The sequence below is a fragment of the Hippocampus zosterae genome, chromosome 2 (assembly GCF_025434085.1).
Source record: "Hippocampus zosterae strain Florida chromosome 2, ASM2543408v3, whole genome shotgun sequence".
NCBI classification, from domain to species: Eukaryota; Metazoa; Chordata; class Actinopteri; order Syngnathiformes; family Syngnathidae; genus Hippocampus; species Hippocampus zosterae.
Genome location: NC_067452.1, coordinates 23,922,804 through 23,945,936, shown reverse-complemented (window position 1 = coordinate 23,945,936; position 23,133 = coordinate 23,922,804). Strand labels below are relative to the sequence as shown.

Sequence of the window (23,133 nt, the reverse complement as noted above, 5' to 3'; positions counted from 1 at the left end):
AGTGATGAGAAAGTCATTTGAGATGAACTTGACAATTTATTGTAAATAGCTAGCAAACCAGCTTTATAGAAATATATACAGTATATAGATAGATAGATAGAGATAGAGATAGAGATAGATAAGAGAGAGAGAGAGAGAGAGAGAGAGAGAGAGAGAGAGAGAGAGAGAGAGAGAGAGAGAGAGAGAGAGAAATGTCTGGTATGTGCCATGGTTCTGTTAGCACCAGTCATTCTCTTCTCTTGACTTCAGGAGACGATTGCTTTTTTTGTTTTGATTTAGAAACTGGAAAACTCCTCACCTCTGAGTTCACCTCCTCTTCAAAACCAGAGCCAGGGTGTGATGAGTGGACCAAGCGATCTTTCTGCAAGAGACATATGGTTCCAAATTTGAGAAGAGCAAGTCCCCCACCAAACATCCCGAGGAGCACTAGTACCCTCTAGTGGTAATTACTGATTCTCATTTTCCAGAAATGTATCTCTTCCTCAACTGGCGGACCGCGATCCACGACCGGACCGCCGACCTCCTCTGTCCGAACCTCCTCTGTCCGGCCCCTCGGCAAATTGCATAACATAATAAATTCTAAAGTGATTTTTACGTTATACATTTTCTATTTTTTGACTATAATCTGCGCATTACCGCGATCGCTTGTTAAAATTATCCGTTGAATTATTTGCGTGCACTTACAGATGTATTGCGGAGGACGCAGCAGCGCGACTGTGTGTGTATAATGTTTGACGAACTGGACACCCTTGCTGAGCAGGGCATGTTGGCGATAACATTGTGCTGATTGGCTCCTGTGAACTTAAGGTGTGCCCATACATAAGCGTCACGCATTCAAAATGGATGATTGTGTCAGGAGACAGACGCATGCGCAACGCCACAGAGTGCTCACAGCTTCAGCACAGGAGAGCCGCACACAGACAATTAGACAAGACGAAATGCGGGAGCCTCTCCGTGAGCAGTCACCTTAACGTGGTGGAGGGGTTTGTGTGTCCCAATGATCCTAGGAGCTAAGTTGTCTGGGGCTTTATGCCCCTGGCAGGGTCACCCATGGCAAACAGGGTGAGGGACCAGACAAAGCACGGCTCACAAAGCCCCTTATGGAAAACAAAATCGATGGTACTCAGTTTCCCTTGCCCGGACGCGGGTCACCGGGGCCCCCCTCTGGAGCCAGGCCTGGAGGTGGGGCTCATTGGCGAGCGCCTGGTGGCCGGGCCTACACCCACGGGGCCCGGCCGGGCTGAGCCCGAAGAGGCAACGTGGGTCCCCCTTCTCATGGTCTCACCACCCGTGGGAGGGGTCAAAGGGGTCGGGTGCTATGCGAGCTGGGCGGCAGCCAAAGGCGGGGACCCTGGCGGTCCGATCCTCGGCTGCAGAAGCTAGCTCTTGGGACATGGAATGTCACTTCTCTGGCAGGGAAGCAGCCCGAACTGGTGTGTGAGGCAGAGAAGTTCCGATTGGATATAGTCGGACTTGCCTGCACACACAGCCTAGGTTCTGGTACCAGTCCTCTCGAGAGGGGTTGGACTCTCTTTCACTCTGGAGTTGCTCACGGTGAGAGGCGCAGAGCAGGTGTGGGCATACTTATTGCCCCCCGGCTCAGTGCCTGTACATTGGGGTTCACACCGGTGGACGAGAGGGTTGCATCCCTCCGCCTGCGGGTGGGGGGACGGGTCCTGACTGTTGTTTTGCGTATGCACCAAACAGCAGCTCAGCATACCCACCCTTTTTGGAGTCCTTGGAGGGTGTGCTGGAGAGTACTCCTGCTGGGGACTCCCTTGTTCTACTGGGGGACTTCAATGCTCACGTGGTCAATGACAGTGAGACCTGGAGGGGCGTGATTGGGAGGAACGGCCCCCCCGATCAGAACTCGAGTGGTGTTTTGTTATTGGACTTCTGTGCTCGTCACAGACTGTCCATAACGAACACCTTGTTCAAACATAAGGGTGTCCACATGTGCACTTGGCACCAGGACACCCTAGGCCGTAGTTCGATGATCGACCTTGTGGTCGTGTCATCGGATTTGCGGCCGCATGTTCTGGACACTCGGGTGAAGAGAGGGGCGGAGCTGTCAACTGATCACCACCTGGTGGTGAGTAGGCTCCGATGGTGGGGGAAGATGCCGGTCCGTCCTGGCAGACCCAAACGTATTGTGAGGGTTTGTTGGGAGCGTCTGGCGGAATCCACTGTCAGAAGGAGTTTCAACTCCCACCTCCGACAGAGCTTTTCCCATGTTCCGGGGGAGGCGGGGGACATTGAGTCTGAGTGGACCATGTTCCGTGCCTCTATTGTTGAGGCGGCCAATCTGAGTTGTGGCCGTAAGGTGGTTGGTGCCTGTCGTGGCGGCAACCCTCGTACTCGCTGGTGGACACCAGCAGTAAGGGATGCCGTCAAGCTGAAGAAGGAGTCCTATCGAGCCTTTATGGCCTGTGGGACCCCAGAGGCAGCTGACGGGTATCGACTGGCCAAGCGGAACGCAGCTTTGGTGGTCGCCGAGGCAAAAACCCGAGCATGGGAAGAGTTCGGTGAGGCCATGGAAGCCGACTTCCGGACGGCTTCGAGGAAATTCTGGTCCACCATCCGACGTCTCAGGAGGGGGAAGCAGTGCACCACTAACACTGTGTACAGTGGGGATGGGGCGCTGCTGACTTCGACTCGAGACGTTGTGAACCGGTGGGCAGAGTACTTCGAAGGCCTCCTCAACTCCACCAACACGTCTTCCTTGAAGGAAGCAGAGCCCGGGGACTCTGAGGTGGGCTCTCCTATCTCTGTGGTTGAAGTAACCGATGTGGTTAAAAAGCTCCTCGGAGGCAAGGCCCCAGGGGTGGATGAGATCCGCCCGGAGTTCCTCAAGGTTCTGGATGTTGTGGGGCTGTCCTGGTTGACACGCCTCTGCAACATCGCGTGGTCAACGGGGAGAGTGCCTCTGGATTGGCAGACCGGGGTGGTAGTTTTTAAAAAGGGGGACCAGAGGGTGTGTTCCAACTACAGAGGGATCACACTCCTCAGCCTCCTTGGTAAGGTCTATTCAGGGGTGCTGGAGAGGAGGGTCCGTCAGGAAGTCGAGCCTCAGATTGAGGAGGAGCAGTGTGGTTTTCGTCCCGGCCGTGGAACAGTGGACCAGCTCTACACCCTTAGCAGGGTTCTCGAGGGTATGTGGGAATTCGCCCAACCAGTCTACATGTGTTTTGTGGACTTGGAGAAGGCGTTTGACCGTGTCCCTCGGGGGGTTCTGTGGGGGGTGCTTCGTGGGTATGGAGTACCGAACCCCCTGATACGGGCTGTTCGGTCACTATACCACCAATGTCAGAGTTTGGTTCGCATTGCCGGCAGTAAGTCGGAATCGTTTCCAGTGAGAGTAGGACTCCGCCAAGGCTGCCCTTTGTCACCGATTCTGTTCCTAACCTTTATGGACAAAATCTCTAGGCACAGCCGAAGCGTTGAGGGGGTCCGTTTTGGGGGCCTCAGTATTGCATCCCTGCTTTTTGCAGATGATGTGGTGCTGTTGGCTCCTTCAAACAGGGCTCTCCAACTCTCACTGGAGCGTTTCGCAGCCGAGTGTGAAGCGGTTGGGATGAAAATCAGCACCTCCAAATCTGAAACCATGGTCCTCAGTCGGAAAAGGGTGGAGTGCCCCCTCCGGGTCGGGGGGGAGATCTTGCCCCAAGTGGAGGAGTTTAAGTATCTTGGGGTCTTGTTCACGAGTGAGGGCAGGAGGGAGCGAGAGATCGACAGGCGGATCGGTGCAGCGTCTGCTGTGATGCGGACGTTGTATCGGTCTGTTGTGGTGAAGAAGGAGCTGAGCCAAAGGGCAAAGCTCTCAATTTACCGGTCGATCTACGTTCCAACCCTCATCTATGGTCACGAGCTGTGGGTCGTGACCGAAAGAACGAGATCCCGGATACAAGCGGCCGAAATGAGTTTTTTCCGCAGGGTGTCCGGGCTCTCCTTTAGAGATAAGGTGAGAAGCTCGGTAGCTAGGGAGAGGGAAGTCTGGGCTTCCCTGCTAAAGCTGTTGCTCCCGCGACCCGGTCCCGGGGGCAACAGCTATAGCGGATAAGCGGTAGAAGATGGATGGATGGATGAATCGCGGGAGGTTTCGATTGAGTGCAGTTTTGCTCCCGTTGACCCGGGGATCTTTGCAGCTGTTTAACAGTAGAACACCGCAACATGGTAAATGAACATCACAATGGCCTTCCTCAAATAATATTTGCATTCCTCAGACATTGAATTCACCTTTAGTGGAAGAACAGCACTGCACATTCCTGTGCTCACTTGTGTCAGTATTTAAAATGGTTCTTAACTCCTCTTCTGATATATTTTTCAGTGATTTCAGAGGGGATGTGAAAAGGGGAATTGTACAAATGAAAATAATATTTTTGTTTTCATGTTTAGTATTTATTTTGGTAAAATGAGTCTTTTGTTTTGCTTTTGTTAAATTATGGGGAAAAAAAGACAACTATTGTTTAACAAAGTTAAAGTAAAAACGTCTTATTTCCCTAAAAGGGCTATTTCTATTATTAAGCTGGCACAACCTAACAAAATAAAAGAGTTCCTGTGCCTTAACACAATACCTCCTTATTTTGCTGTGTACTGGTAAAGTGAATAATTGTTATTTTCATGCACCCCATTATTGGTTGGTTGTGAGGAGTGGTGATTTGTATAAGCTTGGCTAGACCATACTAAATTGGCATATAGCCCTGCTCCCCATGACCGCCGTGCATGGGACCGGACATTGGTCTTATAAAAAAAAAAAGTGGACCGACAGCATTTCTAGTTGAGGACCAATGGTCTATAGTCTACCAGTAGTCCCGCAAACGGTTTATGTACCATAGACCGGTAAAGACATGCCTTTCGCATAGCAGCAGCCATCTGCCGATTGGGTGGGTAGCTTTAAAAATTGCTATCATTATCACGACTTCACATTCATTTTAAATTGCATCAGCTTTCAATCATTGGCACTGAAAAATAGTACTGAAAAAGTACTTTAGCAGATTAGCATATAAAATACATTTTACAACAAAATAAGACTATTTTTTCCTTTTTTTAATGAAACAGTCAACAACTGAAGATCAATATAAAAGAGCACAGTGAACTATTTAAAAAAAATGACCCATCAGGAATAATGAACAATTTGTAAGTTATGATCCTCTGTATGCCGTTAACTTCATTGCTCCCTGTAGATGTGCATGATCAAAAGATGACACGATTGATTCCTCCTTTAGTCTGGTGGCTGAACAGCTTGTAGCAACTAAACGTCTAATGCTATAGTGACGGGTTTTGCATTTTCATGCTTTGTTAACTTGGGTTGTACTTGTTCAAATGAATCATTCGGATTGTTTGTGCTGCCTGTTTTTGAAGACAGCAAAACGGCTTCATTTACTTCATGCCGCTGTGAAAATACCACCACACTCATCTGTAAAGATGATCCACCAGCTGCACATTTATAAGCAAGTTCAGTTATTGTTTACATTTTACAATTACTTTGTTTCCCTCGACTTGCAAACCATAGTTAGAAGGAAGAGCTGGGCTCTGATTGGCTGCTGTCATGCATATTTTCACTACTTCTGAAAAAGTAAGATCGGTGGTTGGAGACCACTCGTCTAACCTTTCCCGCATCACTGTCTGGCCTCCCAGAGTCCCTGTCCGAGGATTTGCCGCTTGTAAGGCTGTCCAGAGAATGGCAAGAGGTAGCTTCAAACAGAGCTTCATAAGGACTCTCCTCCTCAGGCCCCGGGGCCAGCCCCGAGATGAGCTCGTTCACTTTTGCCAGATCGCCTGTAAAACAGTTCAAAATGTACCGTGTGCATGCAAAGTAATAAAATCTCAAATCAGGACAGAAGCAATTGTTGAACAAGCTGCTGCAATAATTGCACCGAACATTCATGCATTTAAAAATGTGTTTGTTTTTTTTCAACCTGGTAAATCATACCCTTGTTTCGAGGGCTCGGACTGTCCAGGGGTGGAGGGATTGGTGGAGGGGGGAGGTCAATGTCAGGAGGCTTTCCGCTCATGAGTCCTGCAGCAGGACAAGATTCAATCACAGTGAGCACATCAAAACAAGTTAAGAGGAGACTTCCAGTGTCGTTTCTGTGCCTCTTTTTCCATATGAATGCTCCTACTTTGGATAAGCCCTGCTATTGCTCTGCTCTTCTGAGAGGGCATGTCTTTGACAGTGTCCAGCGCTGTCAAGCCCTTCTGGTCCAAAATGTTCACATCGATACCTAAGAGTCATCACATGGAGGAGTTATGCTACCACGTTTCTGATCACTCATTGAATCAATTTGTCCGGGCAATCGGAAGGATTAAAGATGACGTCTGACCTGCGCTGAGAAGCTTCTGTACCACATCTATCTTCCCAAACAAGGCAGCTTCGTGGAGTGCGCTGCCTTTCTCCGTCTGACCAGAAAAGAAAGTGTAAGAAATGAGAGGAACAGAATGAGGAGGTTAAAAACTGCAACATGCTTCCTTAAACTGCTGAAATTTGGACTATTGGTTCCTCCACTATTGCGACACATAATCACCAAGTCACCAAGGAAGTTTGGCGTTAGCTCTCACGCAAAGCAATATAACCTGCAGTGCAGAACAGGTCCTTCAATTTCCACACCGATACATTCAGATATATTCAGGACATTAAAAGAGCATTCTCTATGATGTATTTACTTAGCACCAAGGAAGCACCCCTAATAGCAGCCTATTTTCCAGGTCGTGGGATCATGCTAATTACAACCAGCAGGATGCACGGCCTCAAGTCATGAAAACAAGCCTTGATTGAGAAGAAGAGGAGGGAAGAAGAAAAGACAAAACAGATGGATGGTACTCTTAGGTACAGACCGACCAACAGAAGCCCCTCCCCCTCGTATGGGTGCCTGACCCAGCTCAACTTTTTAATCATCGTGATATGCTATTATTAGCAGATGTTGTCTCATATTGCAGAAGTAGAGCGAGAAGTAGCATGAGCCAAAGGAAATGCTGCAAGACTAGTTTGGGCTTGCATCTTGGGTAACATTGACAGTTGTGATTAAAAAACACACACACTTACACACACACATTATTAGAGCCGAAAGTAAGAGAAAATAAGGATTTGGTCACACTAGGGCCAGGCAATATGAACTAAAATGCACATTACAGTATACACCGAACCCCGAAATGGTGACGGTATGTACTGCAACATTAATTTAAGGGTAAAATTGTGAATGGGAGTATTTCTGAATGGGTCCTCCAGCTACATAGCAGGGCTTGCTTGATTAATTGAAAACATAAAATATAAAATGTAACTTTGAGAATATTTATCGTCCAGATGACAAAACCCCAAATCTCAGCATTCCGTGGTGCAAAGTACTGCAATAGAACACAAACAACATATCTGATATTTAAAAAAAACAATCATTCAGCTGTACATAGTCATAACATAAAGTCCCAAGGTTCCCCCAACGAGATCCTCGGGAGTGTCTAGTTTATATAATATTAATCAATAAAATATCGAAGGAAGGGACTGGCTCACAATCTCAGTTCTTGCTTATTCCAAAGGGGTTTGCTGTCGATGAGGTGAGCACTCTTAAGTTCTTCCACACCAAACTCCTCCAAGCACATCTTGATGAAAATTATTTTGTGCAATGGGCATTGTCACACTGGGACAGAAAAGTGCCGACCCCGAAAAGCTGAACAAGAGCTCTTGATGAGATGAAGAATTAAGATTGAAAGTGAATTTGGTAATGTGAATAAAAACACACCTCATAGTTAATGTCCATGCCAGCATCAAGCAGCACCTCCACCACAGACAGATGTCCGTTTCGGGAAGCCAGATGCAGCGGTGTGTGCTTCTTAGTGTTGCAGCTGAGCAGGTTGGGGTGAGCGCTGAGCAGCAGCTTGACGACCTCTAGCCGGCCATATAGTGCAGCCAGGTCTAGGGGAGTCTCAAATTTGTTGTTCCTCATGGTTGGGTCCGTCAGCTCTTCCAGCAGCAGCCGCACTACCTGTGAGTGTCCGTACTGGGCGGCACAGTGCAGTGGCGTCTCATTGTCGTTGTTCTGTCGAGGAGTAGACAGGTGTGTGTAACAGCAGCAACACCGACACACACACGTAGAGTAAATTAAGAGAGACAGAACATGGGACAAATTGTTATTTGCATGAAATTAGACTCAATTAAAAATGTTGTAAAAGCCCCAACCACCAATATAACGCACAGTGTACAAGGCAGCGAATGGAGGATGATGACTCGAGGTACACAGAGACTAATAGGGACAGGTGCGGCAGAAAGGATTGCCACAAGCAAAGAGGCGAGGACAGAGACAGAGGCACCAAGGTAGGTGGGGACTTGGAAGACGAATTGACAACTTGGAATGATGACCATCACACCAAACATCATGTTCACATTTAATCTGGCATTGCAATAATTAATCCTGCTTGTGCAAAAATGACCTTGTGGGTGCGAGCTCATTCCATGAATCCGCCTTGATGAAGCAAACTCAGCAGTTGTTAATTGGTTGCGATATAAATGCTGGTTTCTGGATGGAATGGCTCACAATGCAGCAGCAAAATCAGCACAGATTGAGGTTACTCGCATAAATCATGGCCAGCAGGGGGCGAAATTTGCAGCGCTGAGCTGAAGCATGTCATCCCAACAGCACAGCTACACCGAGACAGTCTGAACCGAGACATGTGCCGCACTGAACATTTTGTACCGTCCAAGTCAAAGTCATTTTACGTGATATCCACCGCAGCAAAGTCAACAGAAAAGAGTGATCTTGCCCCACAATTGTAAACAGCTCACTCAATGTACCCGGAAGACTTGTGTTATAGTCAGAGTGGAGAAATGGGTGTGACAGATAAGGCTAGAGAGTATGGCCAGTCACTCAACAGATAAGCCCCTAACCCTATCCCACTTATGCCTGCACGCCTGACAACACATGATGGCTGGGTTTTGTGCTGTGTGGCCTCAGAACACCATTTGACAAATCAAAAACCTGTTCTCTGGTGGGGATCAGCGCCTAGTTCCTAAGCATGAGGTCAGGACAGATACTAGCGAAGCAGGTGGCCCCTTGGAAGGGGGCCAGGAGTGGAGCTTAAATAGAAATAGCCCCGTCATCACAAAGACATAGTTGACACTTGAGCGAAACGCAAATTAGCACGACTGGACTTCATCCACTTTGTTCCTCCTTCCCGTGGCAATACAAAGTCACGTGCAAGCAAAGAAAAGGCGGCGCCTCGCCTAAGAGGAGCGTGCCGACTTTCATCTGTGGTGCATCGTCAAGTATTTGCTTATTAGTGAGAAAAACTCAGAGGGTGTAGATGACTTCAGCATGCAAAACATAAATGCTGAGATGACATCAGCATGATTCACTTCCTCACATATTAACATCTGCTGCCTCAGTGGTCAAATTTGAGATTCTGGCACGTATTAGCCATCCACAAACAAGTGATTCTACATTAAGCTATAGCAGCGGTCACAAATGCAGTGCCTCTAGGCACCTTGTAGTGCCCGTGGACCGCATGGGAAGCCCACGGTGCTGTTCTAGGAAAAGTGATGGAACATTGTGATTTTCTAGGAATCTTGTAGAAGTGATCATTTGGAAAGTGAGAACAGTGGCAGACATAGAGAGAGAAAGATGAGTGTTGACTGTTGATAATATTCTGTTTATGAATACTCATGAGAACTCAAACATGATCAGTGTCTTTTCATAAAGTAATATCATTAATGTTTAATAATAATAAGATCAATAAAAGTCATTAGAGAAGTGTGTATCAAACTGGTAGCACTTGGCATTGATCCGTACCCGAGCAGTAGCCCTTAGCTTCCAAAAGGTTGATGATCCCTGAACTTGACAGATGTCAATGTGTGTATCTGTATCCAAATTGAAACATTTACTCTCAGGTGACGACGGGAGCAGTGGAACATACGACACTTGGTGAGCTGATTCTGTGTTTGCTGGGATGCGTTAGAACAGCAACTCCACAAATGGCCTGTCCTGGAACTCTCAAACACCATCCCCAAATAACAAAACATCAATTTGCGATGCTCTTTGAATGCTGCTTGTGGCTAAGATGCAAGTGGGTAATATTGTATTTTTCACATTATTGAGTTTGATTAAATAATCAAAGGCCCGTCATCCACATGATTTTTGTTTACCAGTAAAATTTACATGATCCCTCCAAAATGTGATGGAGTGGAAACTCCAAAATGCACACCAAATGCTGAATGCATAATGGCTAATAAACAGCGTGAAAATGACAGCTTGCCAGTCATGGCATATCTTATTTCAAAAATGTTACTCAAACGTTGCCTCTGCAGTTAATGAAGGTTCAATGTCGGCAACTGTATGAGCCTAAAACAAATTCACTTTACATCATTTTCAATGTAAACATTGTTTCGAAAGTCAGTCAATGTATTGCACTGTGTTTTGCAAACGCTTTCTGAAAAAGCTTGAAATGTGTGGTGCAATTAAAATAGCATGAACAAAATAACAGCAAACAGGAGGCTGTTGCAAACATTCGAAAAACAATCCCGATTGTCACATCAACCACGGCTGCGCTCGCTTACATGTCAACAGTCAAGTAAGTCAATAAAATACTTTTCACACAAGGGGGCTGTCAAAATAGCCACAACACCAAAACCTAGACACAGTACTGGACTTCAGTTACTGTAAACAAAGACTACTATGATCATGACACGTAAGACTATGAAAGGACAGTTGATCATGTGACCATTGCAATAAATATGTACCAACAAAATTCAGACATTCAAAGTTATGTGCAAATGGCACCGATGCCTCGCAGCCTCACTGAGAGCGAGAGATTAAAATTCAAGTGGCACAAGCAGACTTCCTGGACAGAGCATGTTTACATGGAAACCTTTTTGTCAAGGCACTGCACAGCACAAAACCTCATTCTGATTGATATCAGGATCCCATCACATCAAACAAGATAAGCTTATGATTTTTGTTGCTTATTGATCATCTCTGTAAAGGAACATCTGGCCATTACATTTGTTGTGTCTTTTCCATATTGTGCGAGCGAGAGTTTTTGTGACAGAGAGAAGCAAAGAAGTTGTTGTGGTTCCACAACCTGCGGCCCCAGAGACGATAACGTGGTCTGACGAGCGACCTCTGTCACGTGACAAACTGGCTGGTGGCACAGTGAGGTTACGTCACCATGGCCCCCAGGGGTGGCAAAGGAGGCGTGCGCTTGAGCAGCTGTTGTTGCTTGTGCACCAAGAGACTGTGTGTGCCAGGGTCTCATCTGTCCATGGCCACAATCAAATCATGGTTTTAAAGACATTCAGTACGCTTTGGATTTTTAAGTGAGACAACAAAAAAGAAAATGGACTCTGGGAAACTCATTTTGTCAAGTCAAGTCAAGTCAACAGTATTTATAGAGCACTTTCAAACAGCCATCACTGCATACAAAGTGCTGTACATGGAGCGATTTAACATACACAATAAACAGTAAGACGAAATGGTAATAAAGGCGGTAGAAAGCACCAAGCAGTAAAATCATGCAGAGTCGAACGCCAAAGAATACAAGTGGGTTTTGAGGAGGGCTTTAAAGATGGGCAGCGAGGAGGCTTGCCGAATGTTCAGTGGGAGGTCATTCCAGAGAGAGGGACCAGCAACAGAAAAGGCTCGATCCCCTCTGAGCCTCAGTTTAGTTCTTGGTACTTCTAACAAAGACTTGAACAGATCTGATGATACTCAGTGTTGTGGGAACTATCACGATAACTTTTTTCTTTTAAATTTGGACACTGTCACACATTCCTGAGTAAATAAGCCATGCAGCCTTCGGGTGAGATAAATCTCCTTCTGGACACAAACTATGGTTCTGTGGACTGGACTAAGACTCCCTTTTACGTTCATAGTGCTTGGGACTGATTGAGATGCGCCCTGTAAACACAGCTGACACAAAAGCCTTTAAAATTTTCAGTGCAATTTCAAAAAGTAATTTCTTGAATTACAAATGGACCTGCCAAACACTCCTGCATCTGCTGAAAATAAGGGCTTACAAGAAGGACCCCGGAGAGCCTAGTGTGGTCACAATACCATAATTTATGACTTTGATACTATTCCTGAAAATAGTACCTTGATACTGATACTAACTGCACCCCACCCCCACCCCACCCCAAATGCCAGTACTAAAAATTATGGTCTTTTTTTTTTGCCAGCTAAAAATGTTGGTTTAGGAGCGGGATCGAAACTTGGTGCAACACTCATAGAGCCGAGTTTACATTTCAAATGTGACGCGCTCAGATGCGCACGCATGGTCAGAGGAATTCATCGTAACGTATATTCAATTAGACAAGTGACCTATATAGCGATATGAAGCCTGCATGAGAGGTACTGTGACATGAGACTGAGGAGACCAATGGCCATAATGTTTTACTGAAACTATGATGACTACTGTACGCACCTGCATTTCACGAAAAACCCTTGAATGGCAATGACAATTAACCAATTCACTGACAGTTATTTGTTTAATATTATTTTGTTTAGAATGGAAGAAATTCTATCGCAATATTCTTAGCTCTTGTTGCACAATCAGGCATTTAAAACAATAAATGTACGGTGGAAATAACAACAGTAAGGCAGTCCCAAGATGTTTGGTCATCTGTACTGCATACAGTCCATATGGGTTGCATCTGATGCTAATAAGCGTTTACGGCAGTGTTGGTGGAGCATGGATGGAAACATATTACACTATGCATGTTCTCCCTGTGCCTGCGTGGGTTTTCTCCAGGTACTCCAGTTTCCTCGCACATTCAAAAAACATGAAGGGTACAATTGGGGTAGCCTAGTAGGTACTGCCCCTATGACAAGCCATTGGACCCTTCAAGGAAGAAATTTAGCATTGTAGTGTGTATCGCAACTCCAAGATTTTGGCGTTTGTGACTGCTGTTCCAGGATGACAGACAACCGGTTTCACTTCAGATGGGAACATTTTCCAATGACTGAGGTAGACCACCCTTCCTTTCAACTTCCAGCCCACACCTGGCTCATTCTTTCGACTGGGTCATTTGCCTCCACTGTATGGCCAATGACAATGTTACCATGACAACGGTATGCCCTGTCCTCTCCTGAGCAACCTTATAAACACCAAGTGGGAGGTGGGGCCAATCCGCCCATTTCCACCCTCCACACAGACAAGCGTGCCATGGAAATCTCTGTTTGATGTTGATGTAAAGCGATGGCGACACTGAACACTACCATCCTCCTCCCCACTGGAAGTAGGATCCCCCCACGCCCTCCACTGAGTCACATGATGCCATCAACCAACGCTAAAGCACCTTCGTTTTTTATTTATTCATAACAATGACTCAATTATTCAGCCACAAAAGTAGGTAGTAACCTCATCAAACTGCCATGATGTGCTTACTTAGACGGCATGCATAGCCACAAGTCAAATAGATAAAACAGAAATGGAAGGAGAAGGTAAATTGCTGAATGAGACTGCATCGTGCTCGAGAGGAAAGTCATCCTTCCCCATCCAAACACTAAAAGGATTAGTTGACCATGTTCAAAAATAGTGTGCGGCTTTATCTACAGGCCTTGGTGGGCTTCCAGCTACGCCTGCTCCGAACACAATTATGGTTGGGCTGACATGTTTGCACTGCTACACAGGAAAGGGGGAGCTGCTGTCAAAGTCAACAGGTGAATTCAAACATGGATGCAGGTAATGGGTGTCCTTCTTTAAATAGATGCAGGTAATGGGTGACCCTCTTTAAATGATGAGCATATTATTTAACACGGATAAGGACCCAAGTGGCTCTGTGCTTTGTAACAGTGCCACTTGGGTTCCTGTGTTCATAAATTTACTATATTAAAATATGAGCGTGCGATTACTCAGAATCTGGAAGAGATGGTCTGCCACCCTTCTTTGCTGACATGGACATAAAACACTTAAGGAATTGCAATAATAAATTTTGAAGTGTGCGCATTGGTGCCCTGGTCATACCACCTCCAGTGTTGTGCTGGCAATACCATGAGTGCTAAAACTACGACTGTTTAGAGTGCAGTGCATAAACTCTTGCTTTTCGGATTCATATGCATACCCTCAATGCCATCCTACCATTGACTTTAATTAAATCCAGCGTAATGATTAGCGAGATGCTAACCATTGAACAAACAGTAACTGCAAATCAAATTTGGATACAATGAAAACCAGTTAGTTAATTATAATGAATATTGGGTCCTCTCTGTGGGCTGTCTTTTCATATTCTAGTGAAAATTACTAACACGTCAAAAAGCAGTAGCCAATGACATGGCTCATATAAATAAATATATACGAATAACTTTTGTCACCTAGTCAGCTTTTCAAAAAAAATAATGTTTACCGCTGTAAATTATTTAAACAGTATTTACCTTCATGTCTTCAAAGTAAATCAACCGGGGGGGGAAAAAGTTTGTCAAATACATTTTGTTTACACCAAAGTAATTTGTTTACTCTTTCCATCTTACCTCCCAAAAAGTACAGTAAAATTAAATATACAGTATAAATCTCCATAAATAAGTCTGGCAGCTTCTCTCACATGTAAGGATTGTTGTCATAATGCACAAGCAGCTCGATAAAATTTGGGATTATGAGCATGGGTGAGCAAGTGATCCACTGACAGAGCAAATAGCTTCCCTGAGGTTCTATGGCAGAGTGGCCCTCAAAGCAGCAGCAGCAAACCCACAGCAAGCCAACAGCAGCGAAGCAGACAAGCACTCAAAGGAAATATTGTAGCAGCACAGTGTACACACCTTGGCATTAATATAAGGGTCAAAGGGCCCGCAGCGTTTGAACTCTTTATGGTCTACAGAGCTCTGGGAGGGAGGAAAAAAAGATAAGCTGATGGTTTCGGTTCAGACAAGAAATGAATACATGAATGATTATCACGACTAAATATGACAACACAACAGTGATGTGTTAATGACCAATCAGATGTCGTGATTAGTTTCGGAGAAATGGCCCACAATGAGAATGATATTATGGTCTGTGTTTTTTAACCGAAAATATTTGACGTCAGCTCCAGTATAGAGCTCAGAGTGGGTCATTTCTGCATGTCCAAAACAGGCCTGTCTACAGTGACTGGCTCAGCAAAAATTGTTAACGAAGTTAGCGCAAACAAGCACTTCTCACGCAAACTGCGCATCAAAGCACCTCCAAGTAGCACAGTATCAGTATCAAGTGTGAGTCATGATGCTGAGAGAGTGCACGCAAGTCAAATTTTTAGAAACATCCATATTGTGCATCACACATGCAGTGCGGTGGTAGCAATTGACATAATGATGACTCAAATGACTTATTTGTTGAAAATCTTGTCGGAGGTTAAATGGCCCAAAGTTATCAAACAAATGGCCTGTGGGCCAAAGCCAGTCCTCTAGATAGTTCAATCCAGCACGCAGGAAGAATTTGAAAGTGAAAACAAGTGTGTTTTGTTAACAGTTCTACATTTTCTAACCGTCTATGAGGCTAGAAATTTATATAAGATGACTCTGACAGGTGATTGGATGAGTAAGCCAAGGCGGCGGGCGCAGTGTGAGTATGTCAACGAACAAGGGGTTGAAGAGAATATTCGGTTGGTTTCTTCTAATTTTGGCATGGGCAGGGCCGATAGTGACCCATCTTGAGGGCATTAAAGACATTGTTGATCAACCACTTCCTTGTTATCCTTTTAACAAGTGGCTTCCCACAAGACAAATGATGGGGTGCTTTTCGGCACCCGTTGTGACTGAACGGCATTCAGTTAATCTCACAGCGCCAGTTCTGCTTATTGTTCTGTAAAAAGGAAGCCTTGCTATAGTAAGTCAATGTTAATCAAACATCTTCACAACAAAAGATCTTAGTTTGGTGAAATCCTATTTATGTAATGCCAGACAATTCATTATTGTATTCTTTATGGATGTTTAGTGTATAAAATGTATGCCCATTTATCGTAAAATCCAACGAATTAGAGACTATTTTCTATTAAAATAAAAGATCTATTAAAAAAGCATCATCTTATCGTTGTTTTCTTGTACCTATAGATATTTAAAACAAATTAAAAACTGACTTCACCAACACAATGTCACCTTGAAATCAAGTTCAATCTCTAATTAAGGACACATAAAAAAACTACTTAATCATGCTGACATTGTATTATATGGTGCCTGATGCCAGCGTTAGCCATTAAACAAAAGCCCTATACCAGCTGGTTTACCACACTCGTTGAGGAAAAGCATCTGGTGCTTCAGGCAAACGGTGGCAGGGTTTTTACTTTCTGGACCTGGATTTGCCACCTCTGCATGTTTCACTTTTCTTAAAGAATAAACAATGAGCATTTCAGATCGCACCGAATGAATTATCAAGCAGTTAACTGTTAAAAATATTAATATCCGTAAAACAAGAGCGAATTCAAAGAAACGTGTCATTTTCTGATTGAGATTTTAGGGCTAATTTTGGGAGGACATATTATGCATGGGTGTGTGTGATAAATAGGATTTTATGGTGTCGGCAGGTGACCACATTATTTTGCATTTATTATATTATATATTTGAATTTTTTTGTAATTGTTCTGTTGTTGATAATGACGTGTAAAACGACAAAAAAAAACATCAAGTAAATGTTATTTGCGGGATGTTAATCATGCTGGGATTTTACTGGCCCAGCTCACTTGCCATCAAATTAGACAGTATGTGGCACCCGCTCTCGCCGAAGTGTACGACCGCTGTTGAAACATTTCATTCTGCTGAGACTAGCTGACCTGTTCTAATAACAACACCGACACACACCAGTACAATGTAAATCCAGGGCCCAACCTGTTCGTTGAGTTTCGGGTGGGAGGGTCCTTGGTGGATGAGCAACCTGACAATTTGCTCGTCTCCCTTCCATGCTGCCAGGTGCAAAGGGTAGCAGCCCTTGTTGTCGGCAATGTTGGTCAAGGCCTCGTTTCGTAGGAGCAATTCCACCACTTCACTGACAGTTAAAGAAGGGATAGGGCACGTCGGGTTTTAAAGAGCGATAACAAATACAGACAACGTTACAAACGGGTAATCAATAGCTTTATAGTCCCACCGGGACTGGTTTGCGGTGTGCGTAGGCCTCGTGGAATGTGGAGGCCGAATAGATATGGCAACAGCCACTACCTGTGTCCATTTAAGGCGGCGTGATGGAGCGGGCTGTATCCGGTGCTGTCCACACAATTCACGTTGGGACCTCTCCAGATGCTGGTCGAAAAAAAAGAGAGCAATAATAAGTACACACAAAAAAAAAAGCTAAATACTCACTTTGTCATGATGTGAAGTCACAATTGTTATGGTTATTTTGGTTATAATTGAACAACTATGGTATCTTCAATCAACAATCGTGTTGATGTTGAACGTTGAATATAACATGACCACAGACTATATTTGTCAAAACATTTTACAATCAAACCTGTGTATCGATCCACAGACCAACCATTGCAGCTTAAACCTAAACGTCCATGGTGGGAGGAGGGTGCAGACTCCTTCTCAAGCAAGTTCAAGAGGACAACGTCGAAGCACAGGCATGCTGCAGTTTTCAACCAGGAATGAAAATCACCAGATTGCTGCCTACTAAAATTAGCTCATCACATCTAATTGACGGTAACTTTGTTATTCCCGGCTATTTCCCCATACACAAAAGGCCTTTGTGCAGCATGAGCACCCACAAATAGCACTGAAATACCAAAGAGGTAAAACTTTGGACATCTCAAATGCAGATCTCTTCCAACACAGTAGCTGCACTCAGCTGTCAACTAACACTGGTTTGCTTCTTTTAACTTGCAAAGTGCAATGTTTTCTTTACAGAAGGGAGACGATCGAGTGGGTGAATAAAAAGCAAGAAAGAGAGACCAAAGAAGCCAAAGGATGTCTGGTGTGATGAAGTGACTGAGCGGGGATGCAAAGCACTCTGAAAGACCTTAACAGCGCTAAATAATAAATCATTAGACTAGAAAATACAAGCACTAGTGAACCAAATGTCTGAGTCACATTCTTTGCTTCAGAGATAAATGAATGCATCATTCAAGTATCCTTTCTTATTTACATTGCTATTTTCAATGCTACAGGGCTCCTGAATGTTTAGAAAAAGACACAACATTGAAATAAACCAGTCCGGGAAATGAAAGCCAATGTAACACATGGTTCATTGCTACTTCAGGTGTCTTCAGGGAACTCGTGCACATTTTTATTTCGACGTCAGTGCTAAGATGATTAAGGTGGATAAGGAGAGACAACTATTGTGACTCACATTCACACCGTCACTGAATGGGAACGGAACCCACACTGCCTGCACCAAAGTCAGGTTGAATGAACCACTCGTTCACTACACCATCAGGGATTTGATCTGCATGAATATAACTTTGCTTCACACACTTATCTCTGCCTTAGGCACCCCACCACAAAATATATCCCTCATAGTAGTTCTTAGCAGTGTGTAATTATACAGCCACTGCTGTGGATCTGTGGCTCTTGGAACAATGAGCTTGACACTGCGCATTCAAAGAGATGCAACCCTTTCCAAGTCACAGACCGCTTATTCCCTCCAGCACGTCTTCAGAGTTTATTCATCCCAAGAGGCAGCCATGAGGATGCACTAAAAAAGCAGAATGTGCGAGGAGGAATTGCTCGAGTGTGAGGAAAAGCTGGGCATTTCTCAACTTCCGTAAGTCAGTGAAGGAAGCGATGATCATGCCAGATATTAAAACCAACATGTTTCCTTGTCGTTCCTCTAAGAACCAGCAATGACATTTTAGGGTCGGACATTAATGTTCCCAAGTCACTACGGCCCTGTCTTGGGCCACTACAGAACATACCCTGAAAACAGTGGCCCGACCAGGCCCAGGAGACATTTCATAAATGATAATGAAATCAACATGTTCTTGCATTTCTTTTCTTTCTTTTTTTTTTTTTACATGCAAACGAATGAACTCCGCAGAAATATCTTCAAAGATTCTTTGAATAATTAATAGAACAATGCTAAATATGAAATAATCACTGAGATTTACCATATCACAGTGTTGCCTTGCTAAACTGCGGTTCAGTTATCGCAGCGTCAGTCTAATTGCAGGGTTTTCATATGTGACCAAAATTTCCTCTACTGTGAATTTACCACACTATTTTGTGTTTTCTTACTATTTTTCTTCCTTCTAAGTTAGACCAGGCGAAATTTGTTTTATTTATATAAATAAATAAATAAATACTGATACCTTGAACATAATAGCCAGTCGCCTTCCAAATCCCCTCATCGTGGGAGCATTCGGAAAGACGCTACAAGCACACTGCTTGACAGAGACCGTTGGCAAACTGAGAACGTTATTCAAATGGGCTATTTGCTTTTTCAGAGTAGCCCAAAAAAGAGACCCCAGTGCATCAGGCGGTACAGGGAAGTATCCAGCTAAAGCATGAACTGCTGACGATAGGTTACGTTCAGAAATTAGTGTGATCAGACCGCATTCTGCCATCGACAGTACACGAGGAATAAACAACATCAGCTTAATAGCTACGTTTACATTTTTATTTATTTTTGTTGTTGTCTAAATTGGCTCACCTAAACCAGGATCCTGTGTCATATTGTAGTCAAAGGTACAATGGTGGTTTAATGCGCCTTTTGGCTCTGTAAATCTTTGCTGTGGGAGCCCAAAGCTGGTTGTCGATGCTACCATTCTTCTTCTTCCATTTAGAAGAAATTCCGATGAAAGTACGGTACAAGGATTTACAGAGCGTGTATTCTTCATTCATCATTTTTTAAAGTTATATTTATTAAATGTAAAAAGTGTTTGGAAGGGTGGAATCCATGTAGAGGGTTTTGTAATTACTTGTTAGCGCATCACACCCAAAAAAGGCAATCTCTACTTTGTGGAAATTCACCTAACCCGGGGAATTATAGAACATATCACCATGAAATGGGAGGGAACACTGTTTCTCATTATATAGGGCCACCACAACGTGGCTCATCATGGCCCCACTGGGTCGCCACTCAAAAGGCTTAATGTTGGACCCTGCATTTGCAGTCCTCTTGGGCGCCAATGCCACATTTGCGTGGCCACTGAACACATCACAAGCACAAGTGGAGACAGAAACCGACTTTTGGTTTATGTCCTAGATAAAAGAATTACATAACAGCTTACATCAGGAAAAAAAAGCTCATAAACACATTAACAAACATAAACAGAGCAGCAACTAGGACAGGAGAAGTTAACGAAATCAGGCAGAGTGCAGAAAGCATTACCAGATACGTGCAAGACATCCTGCCTTAGCATCAAGCACGCAATTAGTATGACTTTGACTTTATTGCACTGATGGTCTCACTCATGAACACTGATAGCTTCTTTCCAGACATTGTAGTTTAAAATTGTGAGGCTCTCATTCAAGGCTTAGTCGAGTTTAATCAGACATTTTTAGCTATATTTACTCATCGTTCACAGTATTTGCAGATAGATGTCACAAAATCGGCAACAGGAATTTGAAGTGTGTCTATTTTAATATTTAGCTGGACTTATATTTCTTTCTAAAAGGAATTACATATTTTATTTGTAGCACTCGAATTTTGAATGACCTCTCCGTGAGCCGTCACCTTACCGTGGTGGAGGGGTTTGTGTGTCCCAATGATCCTAGGAGCTAAGTTGTCTGGGGCTTTATGCCCCTGGCAGGGTCACCCATGGCAAACAGGTCCTAGGTGAGGGACCAGACAGAACACGGCTCACAAAGCCCCTTATGAAAAATAAAATCGATGGTACTCAGTTTCCCTTGCCCGGACGCGGGTCACCGGGGCCCCACTCTGGAGCCAGGCGTGGAGGTGGGGCTCGTTGGCGAGCGCCTGGTGGCCGGGCCTACACCCATGGGGCCTGGCCGGGCTAAGCCCGAAGAGGCAACGTGGGTCCCCCTTCTCATGGTCTCACCACCCGTGGGAGGGGTCAAAGGGGTCGGGTGCAATGCGAGCTGGGCAGCAGACAAAGGCGGGGACCCTGGCGGTCCGATCCTCGGCTGCAGAAGCTAGCTCTTGGGACATGGAATGTCACCTCTCTGGCAGGGAAGGAGCCCGAACTGGTGTGTGAGGCAGAGAAGTTCCGACTGGATATAGTCGGACTTGCCTCCCCACACAGCCTAGGTTCTGGTACCAGTCCTCTCGAGAGGGGTTGGACTCTCTTTCACTCTGGAGTTGCCCACGGTGAGAGGCGCAGAGCAGGTGTGGGCATACTTATTGCCCCCCGGCTCAGTGCCTGTACATTGGGGTTCACACCGGTGGACGAGAGGGTTGCATCCCTCCGCCTGCGGGTGGGGGGACGGGTCCTGACTGTTGTTTGTGCATATGCACCAAACAGCAGCTCAGCATACCCACCCTTTTTGGAGTCCTTGGAGGGTGTGCTGGAGAGTACTCCTGCTGGGGACTCCCTTGTTCTACTGGGGGACTTCAATGCTCACGTGGGCAATGACAGTGAGACCTGGAGGGGCGTGATTGGGAGGAACGGCCCCCCCGATCAGAACTCGAGTGGTGTTTTGTTATTGGACTTCTGTGCTCGTCACGGACTGTCCATAACGAACAGCTTGTTCAAACATAAGGGTGTCCACATGTGCACTTGGCACCAGGACACCCTAGGCTGTAGTTCGATGATCGACCTTGTGGTCATGTCATCAGATTTGCGGCCGCATGTTCTGGACACTCGGGAAGAGAGGGGCGGAGCTGTCAACTGATCACCACCTGGTGGTGAGTAGGCTCCGATGGTGGGGGAAGATGCCGGTCCGTCCTGGCAGACCCAAACGTATTGTGAGGGTTTGTTGGGAGCTTCTGGCGGAATCCCCTGTCAGAAGGAGTTTCAACTCCCACCTCCGACAGAGATTTTCCCATGTTCCGGGGGACATCGAGTCCGAGTGGACCATGTTCCGTGCCTCTATTGTTGAGGCGGCCAATCTGAGTTGTGGCCGTAAGGTGGTTGGTGCCTGTCGTGGCGGCAACCCTCGTACTCGCTGGTGGACACCAGCAGTAAGGGATGCCGTCAAGCTGAAGAAGGAGTCCTATCGAGCCTTTATGGCCTGTGGGACCCCAGAGGCAGCTGACGGGTATCGACTGGCCAAGCGGAACGCAGCTTTGGTGGTCGCCGAGGCAAAAACCCGAGCATGGGAAGAGTTCGGTGAGGCCATGGAAGCCGACTTCCGGACGGCTTCGAGGAAATTCTGGTCCACCATCCGACGTCTCAGGAGGGGGCAGCAGTGCACCACTAACACTGTGTACACTGGGGATGGGGCGCTGCTGACTTCGACTCGGGACTTTGTGAACCGGTGGGCAGAGTACTTTGAAGACATCCTCAACTCCACCAACACGCCTTCCTTGGAGGAAGCAGAGCCTGGAGATCTGGGGATCTCTGTGGTTGAAGTCACCGATGTGGTTAAAAAGCTCCTCGGTGGCAAGGCCCGAGGGGTGGATGAGATCCGCCCGGAGTTCCTCAAGGTTCTGGATGTTGTGGGGCTGTCCTGGTTGACACGCCTCTGCAACATGGCGTGGTCAACGGGGAGAGTGCCTCTGGATTGGCAGACCGTGGTGGTAGTTTTTAAAAAGGGGGACCGGAGGGTGTGTTCCAACTACAGAGGGATCACACTCCTCAGCCTCCCTGGTAAGGTCTATTCAGGGGTGCTGGAGAGGAGGGTCCGTCAGGAAGTCGAGCCTCAGATTGAGGAGGAGCAGTGTGGTTTTCGTCCCGGCCGTGGAACAGTGGACCAGCTCTACACCCTTAGCAGGGTTCTCGAGGGTATGTGGGAATTCGCCAAACCAGTCTACATGTGTTTTGTGGACTTGGAGAAGGCGTTTGACCGTGTCCCTCGGGGAGTTCTGTGGGGGGTGCTTCGTGGGTATGGAGTACCGAACCCCCTGATACGGGCTGTTCGGTCACTATACCACCGATGTCAGAGTTTGGTTCGCATTGCCGGCAGTAAGTCGGAATCGTTTCCAGTGAGGGTAGGACTCCGCCAAGGCTGCCCTTTGTCACCGATTCTATTCATAACCTTCATGGACAGAATCTCTAGGCGCAGCCGAAGCGTTGAGGGGGTCCGTTTTGGTGGCCTCAGTATTGCATCCCTGCTTTTTGCAGATGATGTGGTGCTGTTGGCTCCTTCAAACAGGGCTCTCCAACTCTCACTGGAGCGTTTCGCAGCCGAGTGTGAAGCG

At 45.8% G+C, this 23,133-nt stretch overlaps 1 protein-coding gene across 9 annotated transcripts in view; it reads right to left on the bottom strand.

Moving 5' to 3' along the window:
- LOC127595577 (ankyrin repeat and SAM domain-containing protein 1A-like) overlaps nt 1–23,133 on the bottom strand; it is a 58,615-nt gene that overhangs the window by 26,126 nt on the left and 9,356 nt on the right. For 5 of the 9 annotated variants that reach the window (XM_052057180.1, XM_052057175.1, XM_052057177.1 and 2 more), the window contains exons 2-10: nt 17,097–17,177; nt 16,770–16,926; nt 14,733–14,795; nt 7,734–8,030; nt 6,324–6,399; nt 6,123–6,224; nt 5,933–6,019; nt 5,609–5,778; nt 299–361 (exon numbers count right to left, since the gene is read on the bottom strand). In XM_052057180.1, the coding sequence (XP_051913140.1) occupies nt 299–361; nt 5,609–5,778; nt 5,933–6,019; nt 6,123–6,224; nt 6,324–6,399; nt 7,734–8,030; nt 14,733–14,795; nt 16,770–16,926; nt 17,097–17,177 (1,096 nt within the window). Of the gene's footprint in view, nt 1–298; nt 362–5,608; nt 5,779–5,932; nt 6,020–6,122; nt 6,225–6,323; nt 6,400–7,733; nt 8,031–8,751; nt 8,774–14,732; nt 14,796–16,769; nt 16,927–17,096; nt 17,178–17,409; nt 17,456–23,133 lie in introns of those variants that run through there. The other 4 variants (XM_052057179.1, XM_052057184.1, XM_052057181.1 and 1 more) reach the window with 3 other exon arrangements.